Genomic DNA, 27831 nt, shown 5'->3' with positions numbered 1-27831 from the left:
TTTGTTGACAACCTCCCACATTTTTCTGGCTGGCTTGGTTGGACCTGGAACAGCAGGAGGCCAGGATACCAGAGCCTCCCAAGTCCCAGAGAACTCCCAAAGGGTCTCTCAGCTGCCGGAGGCTTCCAGAGGGAGGGAGTGCCACATGGGAGCTGTCCGTGGTTCTTGTGGCTGAAATTGGCAGGGCTCCATGGTGCTCACCGGCAAGGGCTGCAGCAGCCTGGGGCTGCCGTCTGTGTTCCATCCCGGGATGCAGCTGATGTGCTCACTCTGCAGACATTTCTTAGTGCCTAACTCTTCTGGCCAGGTGAACAAGGCCCTGTTTTTCCCTTGAAGAACTCATGGTCCAGTGGGAGAGACAGTGGGAGAGAGGAGAAAGTGACTAACTCCACTTAGGAATGTGTGTGGTTTAGGGGCAAGAGTGTGAGTTTTGGACTCATGTTCTTAAATGCTGACCTCAATAAATATGTTTAAATTCTTTGAGCCTTGATTTTTCTTATCTGTAAAAATGCAAGTACAGATAGTAGAGCTTTTCTTCCAGCTTGTTATAAGGAGAAACTATAAAACCTAATGTGAAATGCTGCCATGGAGCAGTGACCATCACAACTGCTGCCGGGGTAGACGCGGGAGATAGCCTTAGCACTGAGAATTGATATTTCTGTTTTTCCTCCTGGGTGCCCATGGTGGAACTCTTCCTCCCTGCCCCCTTTGAAGTTAGGAGTGGTTGTACAACTGACTTTGGCCCATGCAGGGTGAGCAGAAGTGACATGTGTGGTTTGCTATGTGCCCTTCTCCTGACTCAGTAATCAGGGCTGCTTGTGCTGAGGTGGAGGCTCCAGCAGCCTGGATCCCTGAGTGACTACATGGAGTGGAGTCTCCTCCCCCACAACATGCAGGGGATGTGTGGTGTGAACAAGTGGCTTTTTGTTGAAGCCACTGAACTGTTAGGGTCAATTGTTATTGTTACTGCAGTATAACATCTTGTCCTGACTAAAGGTTCAGGAGGATAGATTTTCTCCCTTCGGTGAGAAGGAGGGTACTCCACAGACAAGGTTACACTTCAGCACAGTCTTAAATCAGGACTCTGCATTCTCTAGATGCAGGAGGGGATAAGGGAATTCCAGATGGAGGAACTGGCACACGCAGGACCTGAAGGATAAGGTCTCTGGCTGTCAAGTAGATTTACATTTCTCCATTGTCCCTCCTCTCTTCCGCTTACCTTTCTTTCTCTCTTCTCCATTCCTGTCCCCACCCTTCTTCAGCTTCCTCCCTTTCATTCTCTTTTCTTGCCAGGTGTCCTGAGGCTCTGAGTGACCCTAGAAGTTGCCATTTAACTGGCCAGTGTCTCCAAAGTGGTTGCATGTCTCGAAGCTCTTTGCATTCTCATTTCCTCCTGCTCATTGGTTGGCTTTGGCTTTCTCTCTCTCTCTCTCTTTTTTTTTTTTTTGGAGGTTACTAGGATTAGAGATTGAAGCTGATAAGTGCAGCTTCTCCACTTGGTGGGTGGTGATGGTGGTGGAGCATCATCCGAGCAGGGGATATGCCTGGATGTCATCCACCCAGGCTGAATGCCTTCCCAGCAACAGAGCTCTGTGACTTGGGGTGGGTTCTGTATAAACCCTGAAGCTTCTATCACCAGGTGACTTTTTCTAGTATTCATTGACAAAGAAGAGATTTTAGGACATCTCTCACCCTACCCCCTAGCTGATTCCCTGTTTAGCCAGTTGGTGAAGTCCAGGCTGAGTCATTCTGAGAGCAGAGGAAGCCCTTGGTCATAATGGTGCAGCCTGTCTGGCCAGGCGAGGGGAGGGGGGTGGTCATGGAGGATTTCAGCGGGGAGGGTGGAGGCTTCCTGGACTTGTGGGGATCAAGATTTTCTCTTTTGCTGGCTGGCTGGCCCTAGAGCTGTGCTTTATTAAGATCATTTGAATATTATGGCTTTAGGAACAGAACCTATTAATAATTGTGACAAGGAGAAATTTTAGAGTGTGGAAAAAAGGGGAAAAAGAGAGAGTCACTCCAAGGTAAAATAAACCACCACAATTGGAAAGTCCAGGTAACTACCAGAGTGAGACAAATACTACCTAGACAGTCACAGTGGGAGCCATTTGAAAAACAAAGTACAATTAAAGGTTTAATTTTTGATGGAATTAGTAAATTAAAAGTTTCAGGAATGGGTCTTCTCAGGAGAGGGGAGTGTCTGCTGTTGGCTTTGATGTGGCTACGCCAGCTGGGCCCTAATCTCAGCCTTTGCCCGGTGAGATTCTGCAGCACCTGCCGAGTGAGCAATCATCCCATTTGAGCTCTGTAAGAGATCCAGCATTCCTCTGGGAGTGTCCTGAGCACGCCCACCACCACCTGTCCCTGAGCCTTCCCTTGCCACAGTCTTGCCTTCCTTTCATTCTCTTCTCAGCTGCTCTTGAGTCAGAAGTGGGCGGCTTCCTTTGTCGCTTGGGAGCTGCAGCTTGCACGGCACTCAGGTGTAAGGACCTGCAGGTGTGTGCAGACACAGGCGCTTGAACGGTCTGTGTGTTCCTCAGAAGGAATGACCACTTGAAGCAGAGCTTTGTGACGAGGCCTTCCCCAAGTGCATCTGAGAACGTTCACAGGACTTTTGAGACTCTAAGATGAGCCGTCAACCTGTGTTGCAAATCTCCTCCAGCTTTAGGAATTAGTTTAAAATTAAACTTACAGACAGGCCAAATCTCCCCAGACTCAGGCCGACTTAGGAAAGTACAATGCGTGGCTTCGTTTTAACAAGTAGCTCCCTGATACGGTACATGAGGAAAATGCTGCTGAACGTCAGCTAATTAACTTGAGGACCCAGCATCAGCCATTCTCCGGACTGCGAGCTCAGCTTGTTTCAAGTCTGGGGGTTCATGTACGAACTACAGGCTGGTTCTGGGGTCTCAGCCTAAGCTGAAGATCCGGCGGGGACCAATATGGACAAAGCATAGAGGAAACTGCCCAGTCAGAAAGGCAGTGAGCCAGAAGCCAAGATGTTTCTTAGGAACACCCAGGGAGGGGGCAGCGTCAAGGCCAGGGGGTGCAGGGCCTGCCAGCTCACCTGTCTCCCACCTTCACGCACATCCTCTATTCTGGGAAAGTGTGATTGATCCTGCTATGCATATTGTTGCATTCCATCTTCATTTTGTGTCTCTTGATTGTTGGGGCTTTTTGTTTGTTTGTTTTTTTGTTTTGAGATGGAGTCCTGCTCTGTTGCCCAGGCTGGACTATAGTGGCACAATCTCTACTAACTGCAACCTCTGCCTCCCGGGTTCAAGCGATTCTTCTGACTCAGCCTCCTGAGTAGCTGGGATTATAGGGGCCCACCACCACACCCAGCTAATTTTTGTATTTTTACTAGAGATGAGGTTTCATCATGGTGGCTAGGCTGGTCTCGAACTCTTGACCTCAGGTGGATCCACCCGCCTTGGCCTCCCAAAGTGCTGGGATCCCAAAGTGCAAGAGATTACATGCCTGGCTCTCTTGGTTTTAAAGAAACAGCAGCTATTAAGTTCAGATGCTTTTCTAAGTGTTTATTCATCCCATGACTTAGTGTGTGTCAGGCACTGTCCTGGACACTAGGATGTGGTGGTTAAAGCAGCCCAGAGTCTCTGCCTTCAAGGAGCTGATATTCTGGTCGGAGGAGGGCATCGGGGGATCCTCAGTGAGGAGTAAATGTCACGAGCCCAGTGGGAAAGTGAAGGAGGGAATGGGGTCCAGTGGGGGAAGGGAATCCCAGGGACATCTGGGCAAAGACGTTCCCAGGAGGGGACTGCAAGTGCGGTGTCCTTGGGGCGGGATTGCACTGGGAGTGTTTGAAGGTCAGCCGGGAGACTGCGAGGCAGGAGCTGGTGGAGAGAGGACATGGAAGGAGGTGAGGCCAGGGAAGTGACCGGCAGGGCCATGGAGGACTCAGGCGGCTGTTCCCGGCCTGCACCCTGGTCCTCCATGGTGGTGAAGGGCTGGGGGTAGGACCAGAGCCTCCTTGTCTTGCCTTCCTGGGGAGATGGGGCAGGAAGAGAGTCTGTAGATTATAAGCTGCCTGCACCCTGAGCTACTCCAGAGACGGCATCTGTCTGCTCCGGGGCCAGGGCGGAGAAGCCTGAAGCTGAGTCCCTGGGGTGCAGGGCCCACACTCTGGCTGCTCATTGCCACTCTGGGTCCCGACCGGGTGTGGGTTCAGATGAAGACTCTCAAACAGGCCTTGGCTGCATCAAACACATCGCGGGGTTGTGGGGTCTAGGGCTGAAGTCACGGGGTAGACTTCAGACTTCTGCAAACGTCACCTGGCAGTGCCCAGTTGAGATATCTGTCTCGGCAGTACCAGGCTGTTTGAACATGTCTTTGTAGGTTTATCACCAAGGTAGAAGAGTTCATTGTCTATTTCTTAGGTGAGGGACTCCAATTTGTGGAGGCAATGGTGGGGGTAGGGTGGGTGGAGGAGAGAGTATGGTGGGGAGGGGAAGGAGCCCCAGGGGGCCTTGGCCTCCACGAGTTTCTAGTCCTTGTCAGGGTGAGGCAGGTGGAGAAGTGGGGACTCTGGGAAGGAGAAATGGGAACATCACACTGGGTTATTTATAGGAGCCATGCACAGGAGCGCTGGCCGTTCGTCTTGAGGCCCCACTGCAGGGAGCAGCGCTGGAAGCCCGGCCCTCTGTACTGTGTGTTCCCAGGCACAGGGAGAATGACTGTGCTGCCTCTTTCCGGGGTGTAATTTGAGTTTGCATGTGGAACGAGGCCCTGGCCCCTAAGTCAGTCCCTTTATGTTTTGGTCGTGATTGGTGAGGTGCTGCGGCAAGGTGCCCACGTCCCTCTGGTGATCTGGAGACACGGTGAGCAATGTCGACATTGAATATGTTGCCAGGAGTGCTTAGCGGAAGGTTGATACAGCACCTCGGGTCTGAACGTTCTCTCCCAGTGCTTATGAGCTGAAAATCTCAGAATTCAGGCAGGCAATTTCTGAGTTCATTCAGAACGCAGTGAGCTGGTCGGGAGATGGCCACGTGCAGAGGCAGACGGCGGCTGACGCAGGCTTCTCCGGTGACACAGTGACCGTTCAGCCCCAAGAGAAGGCAGTAGGGAGATTACCTACCGCTACTGCAGACTCCTTCCCAGGCAGACACTTCCAGACCCACTCTTCGCTACATCCTGGAGCTGCGTGGGGTGGGCAGGTGGGGCTGCACGGACTGAGGCCTCTGGTTCCTCTTGGCCCTTTGGCCTCCCGCTACCCAGCGCTGTGAGTGGGGTCTTCCAGTGGGTCCTGATTGCCAGGTCTTGAGCTGCTTCAGGTGCCCCCAGCCTGGGTGTCCCAGGTTGCTGATGCACTTGGGGGCTCAGTTGCTGTTGGTGCTTTGATAGACTGTCCCTTCTGAGGAAACATCCCTGCCAGGACAGACTCATCCCTGTTTGCCAGGACAGACTCAGGACCAGCCTGTGACAGAGGCTGCTCCCTCTGGATTATATTCATTCGAATAGGTGGTCCCGTTAAACCCAAGATGGTGCTCTGTGGTGTCCCAGTCTACCCCTGCCCCTGGACTCCAGTTCCTGTAGGGCTCTGTACTCCCCCTCTCCTGACCCTCCCACCCCAGCTCCTGGAACATTCTGTGTTTCCTTGGGAACCTGCTGCACTTAGCAAAGCCCCCTCTCCGCAGCCTCCCCCTTCTTCCACTCAGGGGCTCTGGCTCTGCCGTGGGGACACTGCTGCCCTTCAGCCCTTTCAAGTGGAGGCTGTGTTCTCCTCTCGGCCTGGGTTTACTGGGCCTTGGCATGGGGCGGGGGAGTGGGTATCCTTGGTCCCCAGGGCCACTTCTAGTTCACTGTCCCCCCTTGTCCTTGAGTCTGCATCTTCGGCTGCTTCACGCCCCACTGCTGCTTGTGGGGCCACCCTTGGGCCCTGGGGCCATTCTTTTTTGCTCCCTGATGGTCGCTGGCAGGCTCCTATCCAGCCCTCTCCTGTGTTGTGGTGTTTTCGTGTCGTTCTCTCCGACGACACCTTGGTTTCTCAGTTCCTGGGCCTTCTCCCCTCCAAAGACCTCCTTGTTCAGCGACTCATCCCTAGGCCCTGGGTCTGTTCTCTGTGGCTTCCTGCTTTACCATCTCAGGTTCCAGAAGCCCATTCAGACTACCTGGCCTTCTCTGCCCACTCCTCCCGGTGTCTACAGTCCAGCCACGCCGCAACACCAGAATCCAGGGACCCTCGGTGTCTTTGTGCCGCCCCAGCCATTCCTGGTCTCACACCCTCCCCCACTCAGCTCAGATTCCACAGGTCCCTCCTCGCCCACGTGCCTTCTGCATCGGGCCCCTTTCCCCTCGCTCACATGACCAGGTGCGTGGCTCGTCCAGCTCTACTCATACCTGGTTCTCCTCTTGGGCTGTGCCCACACCCGCCCAGTACCTGGTTCTCCTCCTGAGCTGTGCCCACACCTGCCCAGCAGCCTGACCGGCCTTCAGTTCCCAGCACCAGCATCAAGTGCCCCCTTGGCTCTGCCTGATTCTCCTCCGTGCTGTCCCGCTACCCTCCTCCGTGCTGTCAATCCATCCCTGTCTGGCTCTCTGGTCTCTTGGGCCGGGCCGTCCCCTCTTCTCCCTCCTCCACCCCGCTCCCCTCCCCGCACTCCTCGCAGCTGCTGACCTGCTTTCCATCGCCCAGAGCAGAGGAGACAGGGGCAGTCAGAACAACACTGACACTGCCCTGGCTGCCCCCTGCCAGCCTCGCCCAGCCACTCTGCTGAGGGAATGGGAAAGAGCGGACACAGCCATGCAGGGGAGGAGGGAGCTCGTGGGGGCGGCTGGAGGGATGGACCCTCATGCTCCTTGCCAAGGGCAACTCTTCACTCATGAACTTGACCCTGTCCCTTTGGCCAGTTCCAAGTGTTTGCCGCTGCAGCGTCCCTTCCCTCTCCTGCGGTGGCAGCTTCTTTTCCTTCCTTCCTGGTTCTTTCCCATCAGTGTCTGCGTATGCTCCCGTCGCGACTCACTTCCCTCCAGTTCTGTTTCTAGTTTTTCCTTCACAGCAGAGCTTCATCGAAGCTCTATGCCCACCATCATCAGTTCCGCTGTCTTCTCGCGGCGAGGTGTGATGCGGGAGCGTGGCAGCCCCCTCTCTGGTCTCCCGTGTCACTCCTGCCTCTGCGCCCTTGCTCTAGAACCTTCTCCACGTGGCCACCCAAGAGGCCTTGTTAGAATGAGCGTCAGATCATGGCACGTCTTTGCTCAAAGCCTTTCAGGGCCCCCTTCTCACTCAGGATAGATGCTGAAGTCCTCACTGTGACAGGATCTGCACCCCCACCCGCCAGGGCCCCTCCGAGCCCATCCCCTTCCTCCCTCACTCCACTCTGGGGACACAGGCATCTTGGCCACTTCTCGAAGCAGGGCCTTTGCCCTTGCTGGTCTTGCCTGCAATGCCCTTCCCCAGGTATCTGCCTGGCTCCCTCTCACTCCCATAGAAAGGAAATTTTAGGTTTTACTGTGTCCCCAGCGCCCATAGCAGGGCCTGGGACCTGGTGGTTGGTTGCTCAGCATGTCTCTGTGAATGAATGAGTGAATGAATGCTGCGTGGAATCTGGAGTCTTCCTGGTGAGAGACAGCCCTTAAAGCAGTATCCCTGGCGCTGTCTCCTCCTCTGTTAGCCTTACCCGTCGTGGCCTGCCCTTGCCCATTTTGGGGACTTGCTGCTCCTGCTGCCTCTGCTGCACATGTGTCCTGGGCTGGGGGGTCCCTGTGGGTACCCCTCTCACCACTTAGCACAGACCATCGTCCTCACTGCCAGCCCAGCCTCTGACTTAATTACCACTGGAACTTGGGTTGCACAAACAGGGGTCCCCTGGGCCTGCCCACTTGATTTCCTGCTGGGAGACCAGCAGGGGCTGTTCTTACCCTAAGTTTAGCTGGGATGTGGGGAGTGGTGGCTTCCCTGCTGGCCCATGGACAACTCTCCTTGGGGACAGCTCATGTCCTCCCCCACGAGGAAGGAAGGAGAAGAGAGGCCAGGCTGCCTCTGCATGTCTGGGTTTCTATGACGAGAAGCAGCCTCCTGGGTCTTTCTGAGCTTGGGAAGCACTGATGGGTGAATTCAGGCTTCATTCCTGCTGGTGCACATCATGCACATCTTCACATTTTTTTGATTCTCTATTTTTCTCTTTCATTTTTGCATGGCTCAGTGGAAGCAGCTAATGGGGGCTCAGCAGCAAGTTCTCTCCTCTTAAAGATGGGCTGAGCCTGACCTGCAGTTGCTTGAACAACTGGACAAGCCCTGGTGGGGCTGTGCATGCCGGTGGTGAGGGGGTCGTACAGGAGAGTTTTCAGAAGGGATGCCTCCTGGCAGAGGGCGACTGAGGGGAACAGGCAGTAGCGTGACCTTGGAGTCGGGCTGTGCCACACTTGAGTTACATGGACACCACTTCCGGCTCTGTGACCCGGGAGAGCAGCCTCTGGCCTTCAGTGTTCTCATCTGCAGTATGGGATGGTATATGAGTCCACTCTCGCACTGCTTTAAAGAAATACCCTAGACTGGTAATTTATAAATACAAGAAGTTTAATTGGCTCACAGTTTGGCAGGCTGGACAGGAAGCATAGTGCCGGCATCTGCTCAGCTTCTGGGGAGGCCTCAGGAAACTTACAATCATAGCAGAAGATGAAGGGGAAGTAGGCTGGTCTTCCGTGGCTGGGGCAGGAGCAAGAGAGAGAGTGGGGAGGTGCCACACACTTTAAACAACCAGATCTTGCGAAACTCACTCGCTGTCACAAGAGCAGCCCCGAGGGGATGCCACTAACCCATTCACGAGAACCCTACCCCCATGACCCAGTCACCTCCTACCAGACCCCACCTCTAACACCAGGGATAACAATTTGACATGAAATTTGGGTGGAGACACAGATCCAAACCATATCAGATAGTAATAGCACCTAGCTTGTTCAGTTGTTAGGAGATTAGTGAGAATGTGTGACCAGCACATAGTATTAACTGGTAGCTCTTACTAAATTAAGGAAAGCCCCAGAATGAAGAGCCAGAGCCTTCCCTTTACAGCAGCGTTGAGCATCTGTGCACAGCACCTCCAAGTCCTGGGTTGGTTTGGCTCTACCTCTCAGTGGCTCCAGCCTGACTTAGCATCCCTGAGTCCCCAGTTCTTCCTGCAAGGAAAGGGGGCTGTCCTCAGGAACAGATGAAAGAACACACAAAAGAGACTCCCTGAACTCTAACACACAATACATGTGTTAGACTGTTGTTACCTATTCTTATTGATTTCATCAGCAAGCATTCACTGTGTCCCTTCTGTGCCGGATGCTATGGGAAGTGACAGTGGCCTGGATGGAGACCTGGCCTCGAGGTGGGTCACCTGAGTGTCCTGTGATACCTTCACCTGGGTGGCTTGGCCCTTATCAGGAGGCTGCGGCAGCATCACAGTGGGAGGCCCTCTGTCTCCCGCCAGCGGGCCCCAGTCCGTTTGCTCACTATTTTCTATCCCGGAGTTTACCTGCCCCAGGCACACTGGGGGCCCAGGCCACGTTCTCCCCTCCCTGCCATGAGTCTTGATGAAGTACTTCAGGGCTCAGCAAATTTTGGTCAGAGGTGCCCTTCTGCAGAGCCCTCTGAGTTACAGCGAGTCCCCTGCCCCTTCCTCTGCACAAGGAGGGCTGGTCAGAGGTACCCCTCTGGGGAGTCCTCTGAGTTACAGCGAGTCCCCTGCCCCTTCCTCTGCACAAGGAGGGCTGGTCAGAGGTACCCCTCTGGGGAGTCCTCTGAGTTACAGCGAGTCCCCTGCCCCTTCCTCTGCACAAGGAGGGCTGTGTCTTCCTCTCACCTGAAGATCCTGTGCCTTTTGCTCTTCTCTGCACGACTCATGTGGGGCCTGGGATTCTCACTACACTCGATATGGGTGGGAGATGAACTTATAATGAGAAGGACACAGAGCTGGTCCCCGGGGCCAGAGGCTAGGAGTGACAGCTCAGGTGATGTGGGTTACACAGCTTTAGGCTCATTCCTCATCTGGAGTCAGCCAAGAAAATCGCATTTCACACACATGCACAGTTTTATGGCCTCTTTTGATGTTTCCTTGGTGGTTTTGAATATTTAAATTTATATTTTCAATAATTTATTTTTAACCCCTCAAGTAACTGAACCTGCCACGAGAAGATGCAGCCCCCAGGTGGGAAGGGGGCTCATGAGCTGACCCATCAGGCTGAGGCCTTGTGGGATCACCTGAGAGGCGTTTTGGAGTAATTTCCTCTCCATCTCTTTTTATTTTAAAAAATAAAAAATGTACTCTGTTAAAACAGTGACATAAGACAAATGGTACAGAACGCCAGCTGTGAGGATTCACTGATGGATGCATTTAACCCATGTTTATGGAGTGTCATGTCTTCGGTGCTGGGAAAAACAGAGAGGGTGACTTAGTCTCCCTCCTCAAGGGAGGAGCTCAGAGTCAGGGGACGGGGAGGCAGACCCCCGAGGGACTCCCAGAGCCCACCCTTGAAAAGGAGAGATGAGTTGGTGGTGGTGGGGTGGGTGCCAGGAGCCTTGGGAGGTGGGGCCTGCACTGCTGGGAAAGTACCGAAGCTTGTGATCTTTCAAAGGAGTTTCGACAGGTGACCAGACACAGATAGATGGTGTCTTTCCCTCCCAAAGCTATAGGGGCCATGAGAGCCGATCGTCTCATCTCTGGGTGGTTCCGCTGGGACACCCCTCAGAAGACTCTTGGTTATGAACCCCAGCGTCAGCGTCCCCCGCACTCATGGTTCACTGGTTCTTCCCTAGACCATGACCTCTTCTCCTCCTGTCTGCATGGCATAGGGCCAGGCACTTCCCGCCTGCATGGCTTAGGGCCGGGCCCTTCTCTCGGGTGGGGAGGAAAGTGAGAGAGACCGAGCCCCTGGCCCTCTGCTCTTCTCCACCAGGCCTGAGATGGGGGTCTGGGCTCCTTTCTATGTGTTTGCAATCCAAGGTCCTTTTGGGAATTCACCTGTTTGGAAGATGAATCCTATCTCCAGTTTTGCCTTTGGGTTTCTCAGCTTGGAGACACATGTGCGCGGCGAGCTCCCGTCCCGGTTCCTCTGGGTCCTGCAGTGTGCACAGGAGTAGCCCTGGGATGGATCTTTCGAAGCACCTGCATCACAGCCAGAACAGGGTTTTTAAAAAATCAACTTTACGGGTATTTAAGCAGGGACTAGGGTGGATTTTACGGCCCTCCATGTGGCAGGCAGCAGGCTTGGCTGATTCTCAGGGCGGCGGGGTGGCCCTTGCTGCACTTCAGGTCAAGTCTGTTGCGGCTGCATTCCGTTCTTCCCAGAGAAAAGGCCAAATGTCAGGGGCCTCCTAGGTGCCTGGGAAGATGTCCAGCTGCCCAGTGGACTAGTCTGACCCCGACAGGCTGAGAGCCTGTCATCGGGCTGGAGGCATCCAGGTGAAGTGGTCCACGGAGCTGGCATTTCGTTTACACTTACGTGAGGCCTTTCTTTGAGCCTCTTAGACAGTTAGTCCTGACAACATCTGGGTTGAAATACAGATGAGGTTGTAGCATAGCAAGTCCCCTGGCCCAGATATAGTCACGGTTTGCTGTTGATCCAGTTAGGAGACCTCCGCTTTGGCCATACAGCCTTCCCTTCTGAGCTGGGATGGTCCACCAACTTTTGGAGCCACAGCTGGTAAGGAGACTTCCTATCTGAGGATGCCCCCTTCTCTGGACCCCCAGGTCCTGATACCAAGCCAGGCCAGGCCAGGCCATTTCGGTGCTGCAGAATGTGTGGTGGGGAGTAAGAGCAAATTTCTGTTCCAGAGGCAGGGAGGGGACACAGAGCACAATCCTGGCTGATATTCCCTGGGGTAATGTCCAGGCAGGACGGAGACCGGCCCCTTCCTCTCTTTCCCCTCACACCAGATGGCTATGGCCCTGCAAGACATTGGGACTGTGGGCTGCTCAGGACCCTTTCCCCAGCACCCCGCATCACGACGCATCTAGAATGTCCAGGACACGATTCTCCTGCGGACTCCGATGGCCACCCCCATTCCCCCTGGGGCTGAGAGAGTTCCTTGCCATGCAGATTTGTTTTACACTCAGGATGTATTCCTTGGCCAGAGATGGGAGATGGTTTTCTCATTTATGTCTCTTTTTAAGAGATAAAGTGGAAAAAGACATCCAAGCACTTTGTTCATGGACCACTTTCCTGCCTGTGGAGTCGTCACCTGGCATCCTTGCTTCTGGGCTGGTAGAAACCAGATGCAACTCATTGCTCTGAGTTGGTGCGACTGCTTGAAAGGCCAGGGCAGGTGCTGATGTAGTTTCTTGGTGCAGAGTGATGCCCAGTAGATGTCCATGGAATGAATGAATAAGCAAAGAATGAACAAGTGATGTTTAATGAGTACGGAGGAGGGGGTGCCTCTGTGGGGTGTTGGAGTTCCAGGCACAGAATCCACTGAAGGCCGGGCTCCCCTTTGTCAGAGGTGACGTCTGGATGGGCAGATTTGCCAAAGTTCTAGGGTCTGAACATAGAGGCCAGGACTTATTAAAATCTGCTCCTTTCCTTAAACTAGCAAATTCTAGCTGTTATCCTGGTGCCATAGAAGGATGAAAAATATTTCTGAGAAATCAGACAACTTCCAGTGACTAAAGCTAGTCTAAAGAATGGTGTACACACACACATACACACACACACGTACACACACAATCTCTCTCTCTTTCTTTCCTGTTGGGTGTTTTCAGGCCATTTCTGTGGCTCTGTAGGCCAAATTCTAGACTCTAGTGAAAAACCCACAGACCTGAGTTCATGGGCTGGCAAGCTACATGTTTGGCTCATCTGAGGTCCTGGAGGGTGCAACGTCTGGGCCACCATCTGGGTTCCTGGGCAATCCTTTCCATCCTCACCGGGCTCCTTGGGATCCCCCAGTGCCTTCCCTTCCCATCCCAGGCTGCCGCTGCTCCTCTCATTCCCAGATGTTTCTATCTCTCTAGACAGGTTTGGGAGAAGGACTTCTTTGAAGTTCCTGCTTCCTTACTGACCTCAAAGACTCAAGAATGGTTCATTAAAATAATTTTGTCAGGGAGGTGGTGGGTGGAAGAGGTGGGGGTAACAAATCTGGGGAAGTTAGAGGAGTTTAAGAAATCTTGGCGGGGCATGGTGGCTCATGCCTATAATCTCAGCACTTTGGGAGGCCAAGGCGGGAGGATCACTTGATCCCAGAAGTTTGAGGCCAGCCTGGGCGATATACCGGGACCCCATCTCTACAAAAGATTTTTAAAAATTAGCTGGGCACAACGATGCACACCTGTAGTCCCAGCTACTTGGGAGGCTGGGGCAGGAGGATCGCTTGAGCACAGGAGGTCGAGGCTGCAGTGAACTATGATCATGCCACTGCACTCCAGCCTGGGCGACACAGCAAGACCCTGTCTCAAAACAAAACAAAAAAAATGAACAAAAGCTTATGATATGATCACCGTCGTGGTACCCTTGTTTCTTAAGCCTTGTTCGAAGGATGACCTCTTTTCTTCTTAGGGGAACTTCGTACTATTTATGCCTGAAGCAATCAGGGAATCAAGTGTGTTGAAAATAGAATAGAAATGGTGGTATTTATTGAACTTTTTATTGTGTTGGGCACTTATGCTTAGTGCTTTAAAGATATAATAGGATCTAAGTCTCACAAAATGCTGAGAATCAGATGCTGTTATTACCCTTGTTTTAGAGAGGAGCAATCTAAGGCTCAGACCACACGGCAGATGTGCTGAGGAACCCAGGTTTCAGCCCAAGTCACCAACCCCAGCCTGGGCAGCTGCCACAGCTGCCCCTAGACCAGGCCCCAGATCCCTTGGGACTTCTGGCGTAACTTTTATGTGCATAACCTACAGGCCTGTGAGTCTTAAGTGGGTAATTTGCATGATGGGGACCTTAAGACTGGCAAAATCCTTTCCTAGGGGGTGGTATGAGTATGCTGTGGCTGCCATAACAAAGCACCACAAACAGGACGTAAACAGCAGAAACCAACTGTCTCACAGTTCTGGAGCCCAGAAGTCTAAGCGCAAGACATCAATAGGGTTGGACTCTCCCGAGGCCTCTCTCCTTGGCGTGCAGATGGTGTCTTCTTGCCCTGTCCTCACATGGCGTTTCCGCTGTGCACACGGCTCCCTGGTGTCTCTCTGTGTCCTCATCTCCTCTTCTTGTGAGGACACCAGTCATATTGGATCAGGGCCCACACTAATAGCCTCATTTTAACTTAGTCACCTCTTTAAAGACTGCCGTCTCCAAATCCAGTCACATGCCGAGATGCTGGGAGTTAGGGCTTCAACATACACATTTTGCGGGGGACACAGTTCAGTCTGTGACAGTTCAGTCATTTGCTTCACATAGGTGGGGTCCCCTTAGGGTGGTTGCTTTTCTGCCTGTACACGTGTCTTAGACCCCTTGGGAAAAGCACAAGCCCAGAGCTGCCAGTGCAGGTGCCCCCGAGGTGCTCACGGCCCTGCGGCTTCCTGTCCCTTGACTTTTTGCCCCACCTGGAGCAGCAGACATTCTCTTACGATTGCGGAAAGTTTTGAGGCCTCTTGTATAACATAAGACAAGCCTTCTGCATTGAAATTGTTCAAGAATTGGGTTCCAATTTCCCAGGAGCACGGAAAGCGTTGCCAGGAAAGCGGAGTTGCTGGCGATTTATGTCGGTTTTTCTGACATAACGAAGATTTCCCTTTGTTTTTTTGGAACCGACTGGAGCGTGCTTGCCAAAAGAGCGGCCTCAGGAGGAGCAGATCATTTTCTCTTGTTCTTCCTCCTTCTTTTTTTATTCCCTCTCAATTTATTTTCAGGTCAGAGCTTCATGAGGTCGCTGAAGCTGTGAAATCTGACAGACTCACCATCTGAGCAAACAGACTGTCCAGGAACAGGTTTTATTTGGCTCGCTGAGGAGATGTGACAGTCTGGGAAAATCCTCGGTCTCTGTATTTTGTCTTTGCCCAAAAGAGTTTGGTTCGGTTTGACAAATGTTAACCAAGCTACCCCCTCCACGCCAGGGGCGATGCCAGGCACTGAGACCCGGTCCTGCCCGGAGCAGAGCAGAGCCGCTCACCCTTGAGGGGTGCCCTGTACAACTCCACAAATACGTGTCCACCGTCCTGCTGGTCACCAGTGCTCACAGTTGCTAATCCGTTGAAACACCTCCGTGGCTGCTGGCGAGCGGGTGTCACCTGAGCTTCCAGTGCCCATGCTGCGCTGGCCTGCATCATTCTGAGTAGCCGCGTCTGTGCCAGACCAGTTGTTAAACATTCTGAATGTCACACCTGGTGGAGGGTGTGTGGATGAGAGGGGCTCGGTTGAGTACCAAGTGTTGGGGAAGGCCTTTTGGAGGAGGTCAAGACCAGGCCAGATTTTGAGCAGGAGCTCAGCAGACAGGCCAGGGAGGAACAGGCAGATAGTCACTGTCAGTGGAGGAAACCAGCTGTGCAAAGGCCCTGAGGCAGGGAGAGCAGGGTGGGTTTGGTGGGGTGGTGGCGGCAGAGGAGGGGGTGGGGTGGCGGGGAGAGGGGGCAGGGCCAGGGTGGAGAGAGAGGCTGGAGTAGGGGCAGTGGCAGCAGAGCAGGGGGTGGCGCTGGCAGAGGAGGGAGCTGGGAAGAAGAGCAGGACTCCCTTGGGGCTGGTGTTTGGTGCCAAAGGCCATGAAGAGTGAGCAGAGGGCTTTAATTTGACGGTGTATGAGGTCCTATTATATTAAATTTTATTTTTTTGAGACCGAGTTTTGTTCTTTCATCCAGGCTGGAGTGAAGTGGCACGATTTTGGCTCACTGCAACCTCCGCCTACCGGGTTCAAGTGATTCTCCTGCCTCAGCCTCCCAAGTAGCTGGGATTATAGGCGCCTGCCACCACGCATGGCTAATTTTTGTATTTTTAGTAGAGACGGGGTTTTGCCATGTTGACCAGGCTGGTCTCGAACTCCTGACCTCAGGCGATCCACCTGCCATGGCCTCCCAAAGTGCTGGGATTACAGACGTAAGTCACCACCCCCGGCGGTCCCATTATATTTTTAAAGTATATATATTGATTTATATTCCACCTTTGTCTAGAATGGGTTTAGATTCCTGAGACATAGATAATAAAGATTGTGTCATGAGTTATATATTTAGGGTAAATTATAAGGAAACATAGATTACAGTCAGCTAATGTAAAAGTTTTTAGTGTAAAAAGTGAGGAAGAAGAAGATAGAATGAGGCAGGATCAAAACACAGAATGAGTGACAGGGAACGGGCTGCTCAGCCAGGGGGTGAGTCTCGAGCGGCCGGTGCCAAGAAGGTTGCACAATGGCTGGGCGCCGGGGAGAGGTGTGGAGAAAGGGGCTGAGGGCTTACATGGACAGGCACAGGCTCCACCGAGCAGCCGCGCTAAGGAGGTGTGGAGTGGGGAGCCGTGGGCCCATGTGTGGGGGCTGCAGAAGACGGAGGGTTGCAGGGCGTTCGTTTACTGCGTCTGCCTCAGCCATGAAGTCCCATAAATTGGGTGACTTTACCCAACAGAAATGCACCCTCTCATAGTTCCCGAGGCCCGACCTCCAAGTCCAGGTACCGGCAGGGCCAGGCTTCCGCTGGGGCTCCAGGCGGATCCTTCCTCGCCCCTCCTAGTGTCTGCTATTCACTGCCTGCAGCTGCTTCACTCCCGTCCCTGCTCCATCTTCACGCGGCCTCCCCCAACCTGTGCGTCTCTGTTTTCACGTGGCCTTCTTGCAGAGACGTCAGTCACATTGGATTGGGGCCCATCCTACTCCGTTATGACTTCGTCTTAACTAGATGACATCGCAATGACATCGCAAAGCTCCTATTTCCAAATAAGGGCACATGCGTGGGTACAGGGGTTAGGACTTCAACATATCTTTGTGGGGAACACGGATTTATTTTTCTCACTTCCCTAACAAAATATAAACTGCAGGAGGCAGAAAACGTCTCCGACTTACTCACCATTGTGTTCCCAGCATCTCTGGCAGGATGCTAATCGGATAACCAGTGCCCGAAAAGATGTGGTTGTTGAATTTGCTCCCACTTTCTTCACCCCCTAACAGCAGGTCAAATCCGGTCTAGAATTCCTAGTGGAAAGACAGGGACGACTCTTCCGCAACACCTCTCAGACCCGTCAGTGTGCTGAGGTGCAGCTTCCCAGAGGGAGGTGTCATCTGCAGCGCTTTGCTTACCCGTTTGACCACGACACCACCCCACCTCCCTGCCCTTTATCTTAGCAGGGCATCTCTGGAGAGAATGTTCCACGGAGCACACCTCGGGAAACACTAGTTTAGCTGTATTGCAGATTGGAGGCAGGGGCAGACTACCTTCTAGACAGAACTTTCCAACTCTTGAAAGATTTCTTCTGAAGAATTATGGCTATATCTCCTCCCCTGTAGCCTCCCCTGCTCTGCCCTCTGCTTTTGGTCTTAAAGCTATTTTAGATCTGAAATACCTTCCCTGGACCTACCATTTGCATTTGGACTTAGATTATTAGACATTTTCTTCTTATAAAAATCAGCAAGTTGTACCTACCAAGTGGGAGCAAATTCAACAACCACACTTTTTCAGGCACTGGTTGTCCGATTAGCATCCTGCCAGGGATGCTGGGAACACAGTGGTGAATAAGTTGGGGACATTTTCTGCCTCCTGAAGTTCATATTTTGTTGGGGGAGAGAGAAAAATAAATTCATGTACTAGTCTGCTCAGGCTGCTGTAACAAAATACCATAGACTGGGTGGCTTTAACAGAAGACATTGATTTCTAACAGTTCTGGAGGCTGGGAAGTCCAAGATTAAGGCACTGGCAGATTCGATTCCTGATGATGGCTCTGGCCTGGCTGCCAGGTGGCTGCCTTCTCATATGGTGGGAGCCTTTGCCTTCACCTTCTCCTCCTCCTCCTCCTCTTCCTCCTCCTCCTCCTTCTTCTCCTCCTTCTCTCCTTCCCTCCTCCCCTCCTCCTCCTTCTTCTCCTCCTCCTCCTCCTTCTCCTCCTTCTCTTCTTCCCTCCTCCTCCTCTTCCTTCTTCTTCTCCTCCTCCTCCTCTTCTTTCTCCCCTTTCCTCCTGCTCCTCCTCCTGCTCCTTCCTCTTGTTCTTGTTCTTTTCTTCCTCTTGTTCTCTCTCTCTCCCTCTCTCCCTCCCTCCCTCTCTCCTTATGAAGCCATTAATCATGAGGACACCTACCTTCATGACTTGTCTCATATTAATTAGCTTCTGAAGATCTAACCTCCAAATACCATTGCACTGGGGGTTGGGGCTTCAACCTATTAATTTTGGGGAAATACAATTCAGTCCATAGCAGTCAGTAAATAGATAAAGCGAATTTCCCTGGTGGGAAGTGCTGCAGAGGAAGAAGTGCTGGGAGGAGGGTGATGGTTGGGGAGGGAGGGGGTAGTCCCTGAGGAGGCAGCAGTTTAAGCTGAGATGGGAAGGAAGAGAGGAAGGTGGTCAGTGGAGGGCCAGGAAAGGAGAATTTTGGGTGAAGAGAACGGCTACAGCAAACAGATGGGAAAGACCGAAGCATGTCCCGGGACTGAAGGAGGTGGGGGCTGGAGTCCAGAGATTGCAGAGCATGCTGGTACCGGAGGGTGGGGGAGGTGGCGGGAGTCCCATTCGGGGCATGGTGGGGGCTGTAGGAGGACGGAGGAGTCCGTGGATGTACTCTGAGGCCCTGTTGGTCTAGGAGCTGGTCGGGTGACTCCTGCTGCCGTCCAGGCAAGACATGGCGGCCACTTAGATGAGGATCTGGGAGGGGAGAAGAAGAGAAGAGGACGGCTTGGGGATGTCCCTCAGAGTTAGAACCAACAGAGTTTGTAGGTTTTCAGCTTCAGTACCTAGGTCACCAGCAGTGTCATCTACCGAGAAGGTAAAGCCTGGGGAAAAACAGGTTTGAGGAGGCAAATAAAAAAATCTCTGTTGCACACGTTACATGTGGGATGCTCATTATACAGCCAAATGGGGAGGCCACATAGGCTGGCAGATCCTGGGCCAGGAGCTCCCAGAAGGACCTAGGCTTGAGACCTGAGTTTGTAAGTCATCAACAACATCTGGCAGGGCTCAGGCACTTAGAGGGCAGGGGAAGGAGGAGGAGATGGTGATGGGGCAGAGGAGAAGGGGGAACCAGTCGTTGCAGGAAGATGGACAGCCCATGAGGTTTCCCAGAGGGCCTGGCCACTGAGAAGCTGAGATAAGGGAATGGCGTCATTGGATTTGGTGACCTAGAGGTTCAGAGTGGCCAGCGGGAAGTTTTGTAGTGAATATAGAGGAGACGAAAAAGAATGGGGATGGGAATGGAGGAAGGAGAGAGGGCTGGAGGAAGAAAGGAAGAGAAACTAATTTTGACTGGGCAGCTATGCAGAAGAAAGCCCACTTTAGGAGTGAGGTCCTGGAGGAGGGGACAGGAGATGGGATCCAGGGCGCAGCTGGAGGGATTCTACCTGGAGCAGGTGGGGGTGCTTATTTCATGGCCATAGGAGGGAAGAGAGAGGAGACAGGTGCACCTTGTTGTTGGAGTCCATGTCAGCTGATTGGAGGAATCCAGAAAAGGGAGATGGGTCCGTGGATAGGTGGAAGCCCTAGGTCAAAATATCTGACTGCAGAAAAGACCAGTCAGGGAAATAATGATTTTTCTTTCAACCTGGTAAAATAGTTTTCTTCTGTCAAAGAGCAAGTGGCCTTTAAGGCATGTTTATCTATTCCCTTACATTGTGAAAGAGTAAAGCAGTCTTAAGACTGGGTGTGAAATGGAGAAGAACGCAGCACTGGCTTAACCTTGACTGTGCCATTGGCGCTTGCTGGCAGCAGCTGAGCCTCAGGCACCCTGAGCAAGCACAAGGCAGAGAAATGAGACCTGCTGGTGCTTACACCAGAACTGACTGGCAACTGGGAGGGGCTGAGCCTGGGATCTGGGGCCACTTGAGCTTGACCTCATACCTGTTTATGTCCTAATTGCTTGCTTCCAGTTCAGCCCCTCTTCTCTGAGACCATCCTCTCCGAGGGGTCTTTTCTCTCTGGCCCTTTGATGCTCTACAAATCGTCTCCTTTCTAGTGGTTCCCTCTTCTTCTCCCAGGGCAACAGCATCACAGGGGCATCCCTGGCTCCTGGGGCTGTAGCTGTTGGCCTTGGCCCATGCTTAGGGCCTTCCCACCCTCAGTGTCTCATCTCAGGTGGGCTGGCTATGCACCACCCCGGGATCTACAGTGTGGGACAAGGCACACACACTTTTGATTGATAAACAGGGTGTGTCATTTAAAGAAGTTGAGACAGATTTTTCTGGTCCCTGGTCAACACTGACTTAGAAAGATCTAAGAAAATCTATAGATCAGATTTTACTGCTTTCAAGATAAACGTGCTTACATTTTCGACACAGAGCATCAGTAACCTCTGAAAATGAAATGCTTCCCCTGTTTCCCATGTTCTGGATGGATTTGGTAGAACTTGCATCAGGCTGCAAAGTGCAGGAAGTTGAAGCTGACTCCTTGCTTAAAGAGAAAACCTTAAATATTAAATGTCCATTTGTCTGTTAAGTAAACAGTTGAATTCTTTCAGAAGTCCTGATGCTAACAACATCTGCAACACGGGACGGTCAGCTTCCCAAATGGCTGTGTTAGCCCCACGTTCAGGGCCTGGACTTTTCCTGAATAATAGGCAAAGCCAAGGGAAGGAAAGTTTTACTTCCTTTCTGGGCTAAATTGTCATCTGGGAAGCATCATAGGCTCAGTTTAGAGGAACATGGCATTGTCCTTTACCCAGGTGACTGTATTTGCTATTTTACATTGGCTTGATTAGATCAAGGCAGGACATTTGTTATCGCTGACTCTCAGCCTGGAAGCATCATCTGATTTGTAAGCAGTTGACTCCTGCTGGTTGGGCACATAAACTGGGTGTCATGTTATTAAGATGTGGTGAAAGGTAGACACCTTCCCTGTGCTTGGAATGCCCCAGTCCCCACACGGGGCACCCCCTTACCCGTAGCACTGTCTCATCAGAAGTTGGCTGGAGTGTTGGGAATTGGAACAAGGGCAGGGAGGTTGCTGGTAGGGCTGGTAAATCTATGGCATGGAAAAGGTGGAGGAGTTATCTCTGCTTCCTAGGGACGAAGGCCTCTCCCGGGGCTGGGAAGTTCCTGTCCCTTGTACTCAGGGTCTCTCTTCCCTGGACAGTGCTAGACAAATAGGACTCTTTTAACTCCTTGGGAAGTTCCCTGTCTTTAAGCATTGTCTTTCTTTAAACAGGCTTCAATGCAACCAATTAGGTTCTTACTTGCTGAATTCTTCTTCTTCTTGTTCTGCTTCTCTGAGATCTGAGGGGGATTTGAATGATCTTGACTCTGTTCCCAACCAGCCTCTTGGTTTAATTCCAGGATTCATTCATTCAACAAATATTTGAGTATCTGCTGCATGCCGGGAACCATGTTCCTTGCAAGGCATACGGCAAAGAACAAGGTAGATAAGTTCCTCGCATTTATTGTGTGTCTATTTGTCTATTTTAACCCAGAACATCTTCTGAGAGGATCAGTTTTACCAGGCAAGGGCAACTTTTGATGGTTTCCCCAATAGCATTCCCGTCTTATTTCTTGCCGACAGGACCTTGATTGTGTTCAGGTGTCAGTGGCCAAATTCTTGGGGAGATGCCAGGGCCCTCTCCAGTCCCAGGGGATAAACCTAGATCCGTCTAAGCCCATCATGGTCAGTGATTGGTTTAGGGGCGGCCTGTAACTCAGTTATTGCCAGTGAGATGGCTAGGCACTTCTAGGACAATTTCCTGGCTCTTAAAAAAGGGTGTATGATTTCTGTCTTCTGGACTTTGGAAAATGTGATGGTTATGGGAGGCCGCTATGGTCACCTTGCAGCCATGTGGGTCCAGCCCAAGGTCATAGCATGGTTGAGCCGAGAGAAGGAACCCAGCTGACATCAACCCTACCTCCAGACTTCTTGTGACATGAGATGATACATTTTCCTTCTTCTTTAAGGTAATTTAGGTTGGATTTTCTGTAATTTTGCAGCCCAAAATATCCTACTTGAAAGCAAAAGACATCTGCCCTCGTATTCATGCAGCAGTGTGGTCGCTTTAGCCTTTCTCCAGGCTCATTGTGTTGTGCTCAGTTTTGTACACAAGTACGTTCTTTTCTAAATGGCAAGACGCTTAAGATGCTTGGATTTCCTTTTCCACCGCCTCTCTCCAGCACAGCACTGAGCTTAATATCTTGTATGTCGTGGGATATCAATAAACGCTTATTGAGTTGAATTTGAGTTTTACGGACATGAGTTTAAATTTAGTGACTACCCATGGGCTTCTGAGAAATTATTGAAAGCCAATCTATGGCCCAAAGAGAGGACGGCCTGATCAAGGCATGTACTATTGGGCCAGGCAGACCACGATGGGGATGAACGTGCCCTGTGTGAGGTGCCAGAGAAAATCCATCATGCATCCCGAGCTCTGTTTTTTATTGAAAAATCCATTTATAAATAATCTGGACAAATAAAGTAAAAGGCACTTTATTGGGATTCAGAAAAATTCATGGCTACTGAACATCCGGCCAATTCAGCTCCCAGCTCCCAATTAGCCTGCCAGGGCCTCTCTCAGTGGCAGGGGCCCTGCCAGCCACTCCAAAGGCTGCCCTGGGACTATGAGTCATTTTCTTATTTCTTAGCATGCTGGGCGTGAAAATCTTCTTTCTCTTTCTTATTACATGCTAGCACTTACCGGGTGCTTTGACCAAGCAGATACATCAGCATGTTTTTGTGCAGATAATTGACAGCGGAGCAGGAAGACACTCTTCTCTAAGTTGCTCCCTCTCTTTGTTCACTCGCTTGCTCGAGAACCCAGGGACGGTGGGAGGAATGGCCAAGCTGGAGGCAGGCCTGGCCTCCGCAGAGCTGGCGAGCAGGAAAGGCAAGTTTCAGACACCTCCCGCCATGCCCTTGACCCTGCTGGGCCCCTGGTATCCTAGGAGTGTTTTCCCATTTCCGGCCATGTCTTTATTTTATGATTGTTCCCTTAACCCAAAGGCAACTGGGAAAGATTGTCATCCTTCACCACGAAGAGGCCGTTGTCATTTAGTGAGTACCTACTGCATGCCACATGCTATGCAGAAGGTGGTTGTTGCTTCGTCTCACCTAGCCCTCCCAGAGACCCTCCAAGGACAAATATGAGACTCAGAGATGTTAACTGACTTGCCCAGGGTCACACAGCTTGTAAGTGGTGGAAACAGAACTAGAAAATGCAATTTGTTTTTTTGGAGCCTCCTTCCACAGTGATTATATTTTCCAAACTGAAAATGAGATGCAGGGGGCCTGGCACGGGGTAACGGGGCAATCAGTAGTTGCTGGGAGAATAAACACACGAATTGAGCCAAGGGTCAGCCAACGGGACAGGTCTTTTGTCAGCGGACCGTTTGGGCCATCTGGTCCCAGGGACCACAGGGTCTGTCTGCCTCTCCGTAGGGTGGGCTGTGGGTAGTGGGGTGCCCGTGAGGGGAGAAGAACAAGAGAGCCTGGACAGCAGGCTCTGGGGGTGCTGTGGCCTCTGAGAGTGGAGTGGGAACAGGGGACTGGCAGAGGAGCTGGTAGCGAGGGCTTGTGTGTGGCTGCTAACTGGGTCCATTTGCCAAATCAGCAAAGTTTGGAGCTGAGACTCCAGACTTACCCTGGGCCTAACTTGGGAAAATATTACGCAGTACAAAATAAAATTAAACAGTATTAACCACAGGCCCAAATTGCACCTATATTTTAAAAAGCATTGTGCAGCTGAGACTTATAAAGCCCGGCACCAGCGTGAGGCCATCTTGGTTAATGAGAGCTCTGCGCCTGCTACTCCTTGCCGCGGCCTCTGGTTCACGTCCTCTCGCCCTCCTCCGCTGGGGATGTGCGGGGCCTCCGGTGAGCCGCAGCTCCCTCGGAAGGATGCACCCTTTGCTCTCTGGAGCAGGACGGGCTTTTCTGAGAGGCGGGGCCTGAAGTGTCCGGAGCCGCCAGCCTCCGGGGCTGCACTGGCCTCTCCTTTCCTCTGCCCACACAGAGAACAGCAGCATCAGATGGGGGCGGGCTCAAAAGGGCTTCATAGGCGCCCCGACATCGCAGCTACGGAGGGGCCAGAAAGGAGGCGCGGATATTGTGCTGCACTTTCTGGACTTTCACGGGAATTCATGAAAGAGCCGGAATATGCAGCAGCCACATCTGGTTTTATTTCAGCTTGGACACTAATTCATGTTGGGTCCCGTAGTAAATCATTTTTCATTCAGTTACTTGTTTTTCCTCACTTGAAAAATGGGCGTGATACTGGTGGTCGCTGTTGTCTTCCCGCAGCGATAGAATGAGGCTCTGCAGTGATTTCTTTTCCTTCCAAAGTCGAAAGCTCCTCTGGCTTTGCACAACCTTTTGAGCACGACCTTCTCTCTCATCACGGTGATGCCTGTTGCCCCCTAGTGGTCACCAGCAAAGGGAGTGGTTGAGCCGACGATCCCAGGTTGCAACTCAGACCCAGGCCTGGCCCTGAACCCAGGTCTTCCTGCTGGTTCCGAGGCATCTCTGGGCAGGGTGGGTTATAGGGAGGGGACCAGAGAGGGAGTCCTCCCAGTCGCCTCCACCAGGCAGCCCTCCAGCTTGTCAAACTGTCGCCAGCAGTGTTTTCTCAGCATGGAGATTGTGTGTGAGTGTTAAGTCTAGAAAAATCACTCAGGCAAGGCAAAGACTTGCTTTGGTGCAGGGGACTGGAAAGCAGATGTGCTTTTTCTGGCTCTGAACACCGAGGGGAAGTGAGCTTTGGAAGAGAGGCGCTGACTTGGTGTGTGTTTTGGGGCAAGAGGAAGTTTAAAGAGGGACAGTCTGAGCTTGCTCTTTGCAGGGGCTCGCTTGGAGGCCCACAGGCTGGCTGAGCATGAGAGAGAGTGTGCCAGTCAGAGCCCGCAGACTGATGGCTTGCTTAGGAGTACGGACTGGAGCGAGCCTCCCCCTCCTCCTCCTCTCCTCGAACAAGGTCATCAGTGACAAATGCACAGGAGATGGTAAAGGTGGATTGGGGAGGATTTGGACGTGTTTCTTCTGACCTTGATGGGGCCATGTCCCCTCTATTTGTAATCTTGAGCTAGAACAACTGACAAATGGCCTGATAGGAGACAAAAGCAAACAATAGACTCACTTGAAAGATACAGTGAATAGAATTTAATTGAATTTTTTTTGGTACAGACATTGATTTCACCCTGTAAGATGTATGGAGTAAATCATTAGGGGAATTAATATACATTAAAATGTAGTTTATTATCATGAAACTTTTATTGTGCTTGTAGTTGTGTTTTTAATTATTATTTTAATGACTTTATTTCAAATCGTGATAAATCTATTCTATTTTTAAAAAATAAACGGACTATAGTTTTACAAGGTGATGTGTAGTGCAGAGCTGTTGATGAATATTGCTCCTTCATTAATGAGAACCAACAGATTAGAAAGACTAAAAATGGACCGATTTACGCACTTTTAAAAAAGCCAATTAATATCTAACCATTAAACACAAATGTTATAGATTAGTCTCACTATCTTATCTACTCTCTGGGCTCCTATTGGATCATTCAGAGATTGACTCTTTAAACCAAGTAAGTGAAGGAGGCTCTAAAAGTGGAAATGCCTGGGACCAATTAAAACAAAGGATTTGGGCCATAATGTGCTGAAAATACCCGTGTCCTCCTGCCTGGGGGGCCATTATCCAAATGAGCAAAGAGGACGGAGGTGTTTGTCCAAGCTGTCTTTGAGGGATGAAGCAGAGGTTGGCTCTGCTGGTAGGATCAGGGTTTTGGGTGATTTCCCCAGTGGTGAAGATGGACTCGTGCTGGCTTTTCTGCATTGCATCTCCTGAGCCTTCTTGGAATCAAGGGCAAATGCTTGTTCTGTGCTTTGTGGGGCTTTGTGGGTACCCCGCTCTACATGGAAATCAGCCCTATGACCACTCTCAATGCTGACCTATCCCAGCTGAGCTGAACAACACGTGGTTTTACTGTCATGACAATATGTCCTCAGTTTTCCAATTCAAACATCTTATTTCAGATACTTGGTTCCATTAGCCACATGGGGGCTTATACCATCTTCCTCCCTGGCTGTGTGCTGGTTGGCTATTTCTGACTTTTGAGGTTGTCAGGCAACACGTCTGGGCAGCCAGAGGCAGGGGAGTATGGATGCGAGGTGTGTGGGCTCCGGAGGCACGCATCCCAAATCTGAAACCTGGCACCAGCATTTATTGTGCGACCTTGAACAGATTTACTTGCTCATTCATTCATTTATCCATTCATTTCTTCATTCAATATTTATGAAATCTGGGTGCTGTTCTAGGGATTGGAGATATAGCAGTGATCAAAATGGAGAAAAATCTCTGCATTCCAGTGAGGACTAGAGAAAGGCATTCAACAAATAGTATAGCAAAATGCAGAGTACACTGCGGAACGTCAGGCAGGACTATCGACTGTGGAGAAAAAAGAAAGTGGGGTGGAGGGCCAGGCAGTGTGTCAGGGGATGTTGCTATTTCACAGGGTGGTTAGGGAGGCCTTACCCAGAAGGGAGGATTTGAGCTGTGACCCAGAGGAAGTGAGGGAGTGAGCCAAGTAGGATTCTGAGGGAAGAGTTTCTTCTAGGCACAAGGGATGCAGGTGCAGAAGCCCTGGGGCAGGAGCCTGCTGTCTGTTCAGGGAGTAGCAAGGGGACTGTGTGGCTGGGTGGAAGGAGTAGATCAGAGGAATCCTGGGGCCAGATCATGCAGGACAGATAGGTCATTGGGAGGACCTTGGCTTTGAGTCTGGGTGAGATGGGCGCTCCTTTAAAGGGTCCCCCTGACTAGTGTGAAGAAGCAAGAGTGTAGGCAGGGAGATCCAAAAGGCAGATACAGTCATCTAGATGGGAGGAGGTGCTGGTAGCTTGAACCAAGGCGGCAGCAATTAAGATGGGAGAAGTGTTGGATTTTGGCCATATTTTGAAGGTAGAGTGAACAGATTTGCTTCTAATGTTTCCAAAGGAAAGGGGACAAGGATCAGTCTCAGATGTCTGGCCGGAGTCACTGGCAGGGTGGTGCTGTCATCTACTGAGGTGGGGGAAGCTACAGAAAGAAGGGGTGTGAGTGTGGGTGTGATGGTAGGTTCATGTGTGAAGCATGTAAAGTTTAAGATCCTAGAAGATATTTGGATGGAATTGTTTAATAGGCAGCTGGATATAGGAGCCTGGAGTTCAGAGGGAGAAGTTTAGGCTGAAAACATAAATTTTGGGGTAGTCAGTGCAGAGATGACGTTTAAAGTTCTGAGTCTGGGTGAGATGACTGGGGAGGGAGTGGAGATGGTGAACAAGGCCCAGGGGAGATTTGGGGCAATCTGATGTTTAGAGGACAGGGGGATGAGGAAGAACCAGCAAAGGAAACTGAGAAGCAACAGCCAGAGAAAGCAGAAGGTCAAGAGAGAGTGAGCTTGTTAGAGGCTAAGTGAAGATGACGTTTCAATGAGGAGAGAGGGTTATCAAAAGATGCTGGTAGGGCAAGTAAAATTAAGATTAAGAATTTGCCATGGGCTTTGGCAATGTGGAAATCATTGATGACCTTGACAACAGTTGTCTTGATGGAATAGTGGAGGTAAAAATCTGATAGGAATGGGCTTGGGAGAGAATGGAAGGAGAGAACTTGGAGGCAGGCAATATAAACACTCTGCAAAGGAAGTTTGCTTTGAAGGGGAGTATAAGGATGGAATAGTAACGTTTCTTAACTCTTAAAATTCTATTTCCTGATCTGTAAAATGGAGACAAAGACAACACCTCTATCACAGAGTTACCAGGAAGATTAAATGAGATGTTATTGGAAACTCAGTGCTCAACACATAGTAAGAGCTTAAAAGGTTTGCT

General features: G+C 51.4%; 2 protein-coding genes across 19 annotated transcripts in view; one reads left to right on the top strand and one right to left on the bottom strand.

The window, feature by feature from the left end:
• The window catches only part of CAMTA1 (calmodulin binding transcription activator 1), a 981226-nt gene that overhangs the window by 261503 nt on the left and 691892 nt on the right, over positions 1 to 27831 (top strand). The window lies entirely within an intron of this gene.
• LOC134807888 (uncharacterized) lies at positions 554 to 6229 on the bottom strand. Its single transcript, XM_063789729.1, has 3 exons — positions 6132 to 6229; positions 5112 to 5458; positions 554 to 3840 (listed from the first exon to the last, which is right to left on the bottom strand). The coding sequence occupies exons 1-3, from the start codon at positions 6227 to 6229 to the stop codon at positions 3668 to 3670; spliced, it is 618 nt and encodes a 205-aa protein (XP_063645799.1). The 3' UTR covers positions 554 to 3667.

The sequence above is a fragment of the Pan troglodytes genome, chromosome 1 (assembly GCF_028858775.2).
Source record: "Pan troglodytes isolate AG18354 chromosome 1, NHGRI_mPanTro3-v2.0_pri, whole genome shotgun sequence".
Classification (NCBI taxonomy): Eukaryota; Metazoa; Chordata; class Mammalia; order Primates; family Hominidae; genus Pan; species Pan troglodytes.
This window is presented reverse-complemented; position numbering and strand designations above follow the sequence as displayed.

What these genes read in the sequence shown, in the direction of transcription:
- LOC134807888 (XM_063789729.1), bottom strand. Translation starts at nt 6,229, where the DNA reads ATGGCTGGGGCGGCACAAAGACACCGAGGGTCCCTGGATTCTGGTGTT. An exon ending in GAGTGGGCAGAGAAGGCCAG is followed by an intron (nt 5,459 to 6,131) that starts GTAGTCTGAATG and finishes AATATAATCCAG; the next exon opens with AGGGAGCAGCCTCTGTCACA. An exon ending in AAGTGTCTGCCTGGGAAGGA is followed by an intron (nt 3,841 to 5,111) that starts GTCTGCAGTAGC and finishes CCTGCCTCGCAG; the next exon opens with TCTCCCGGCTGACCTTCAAA.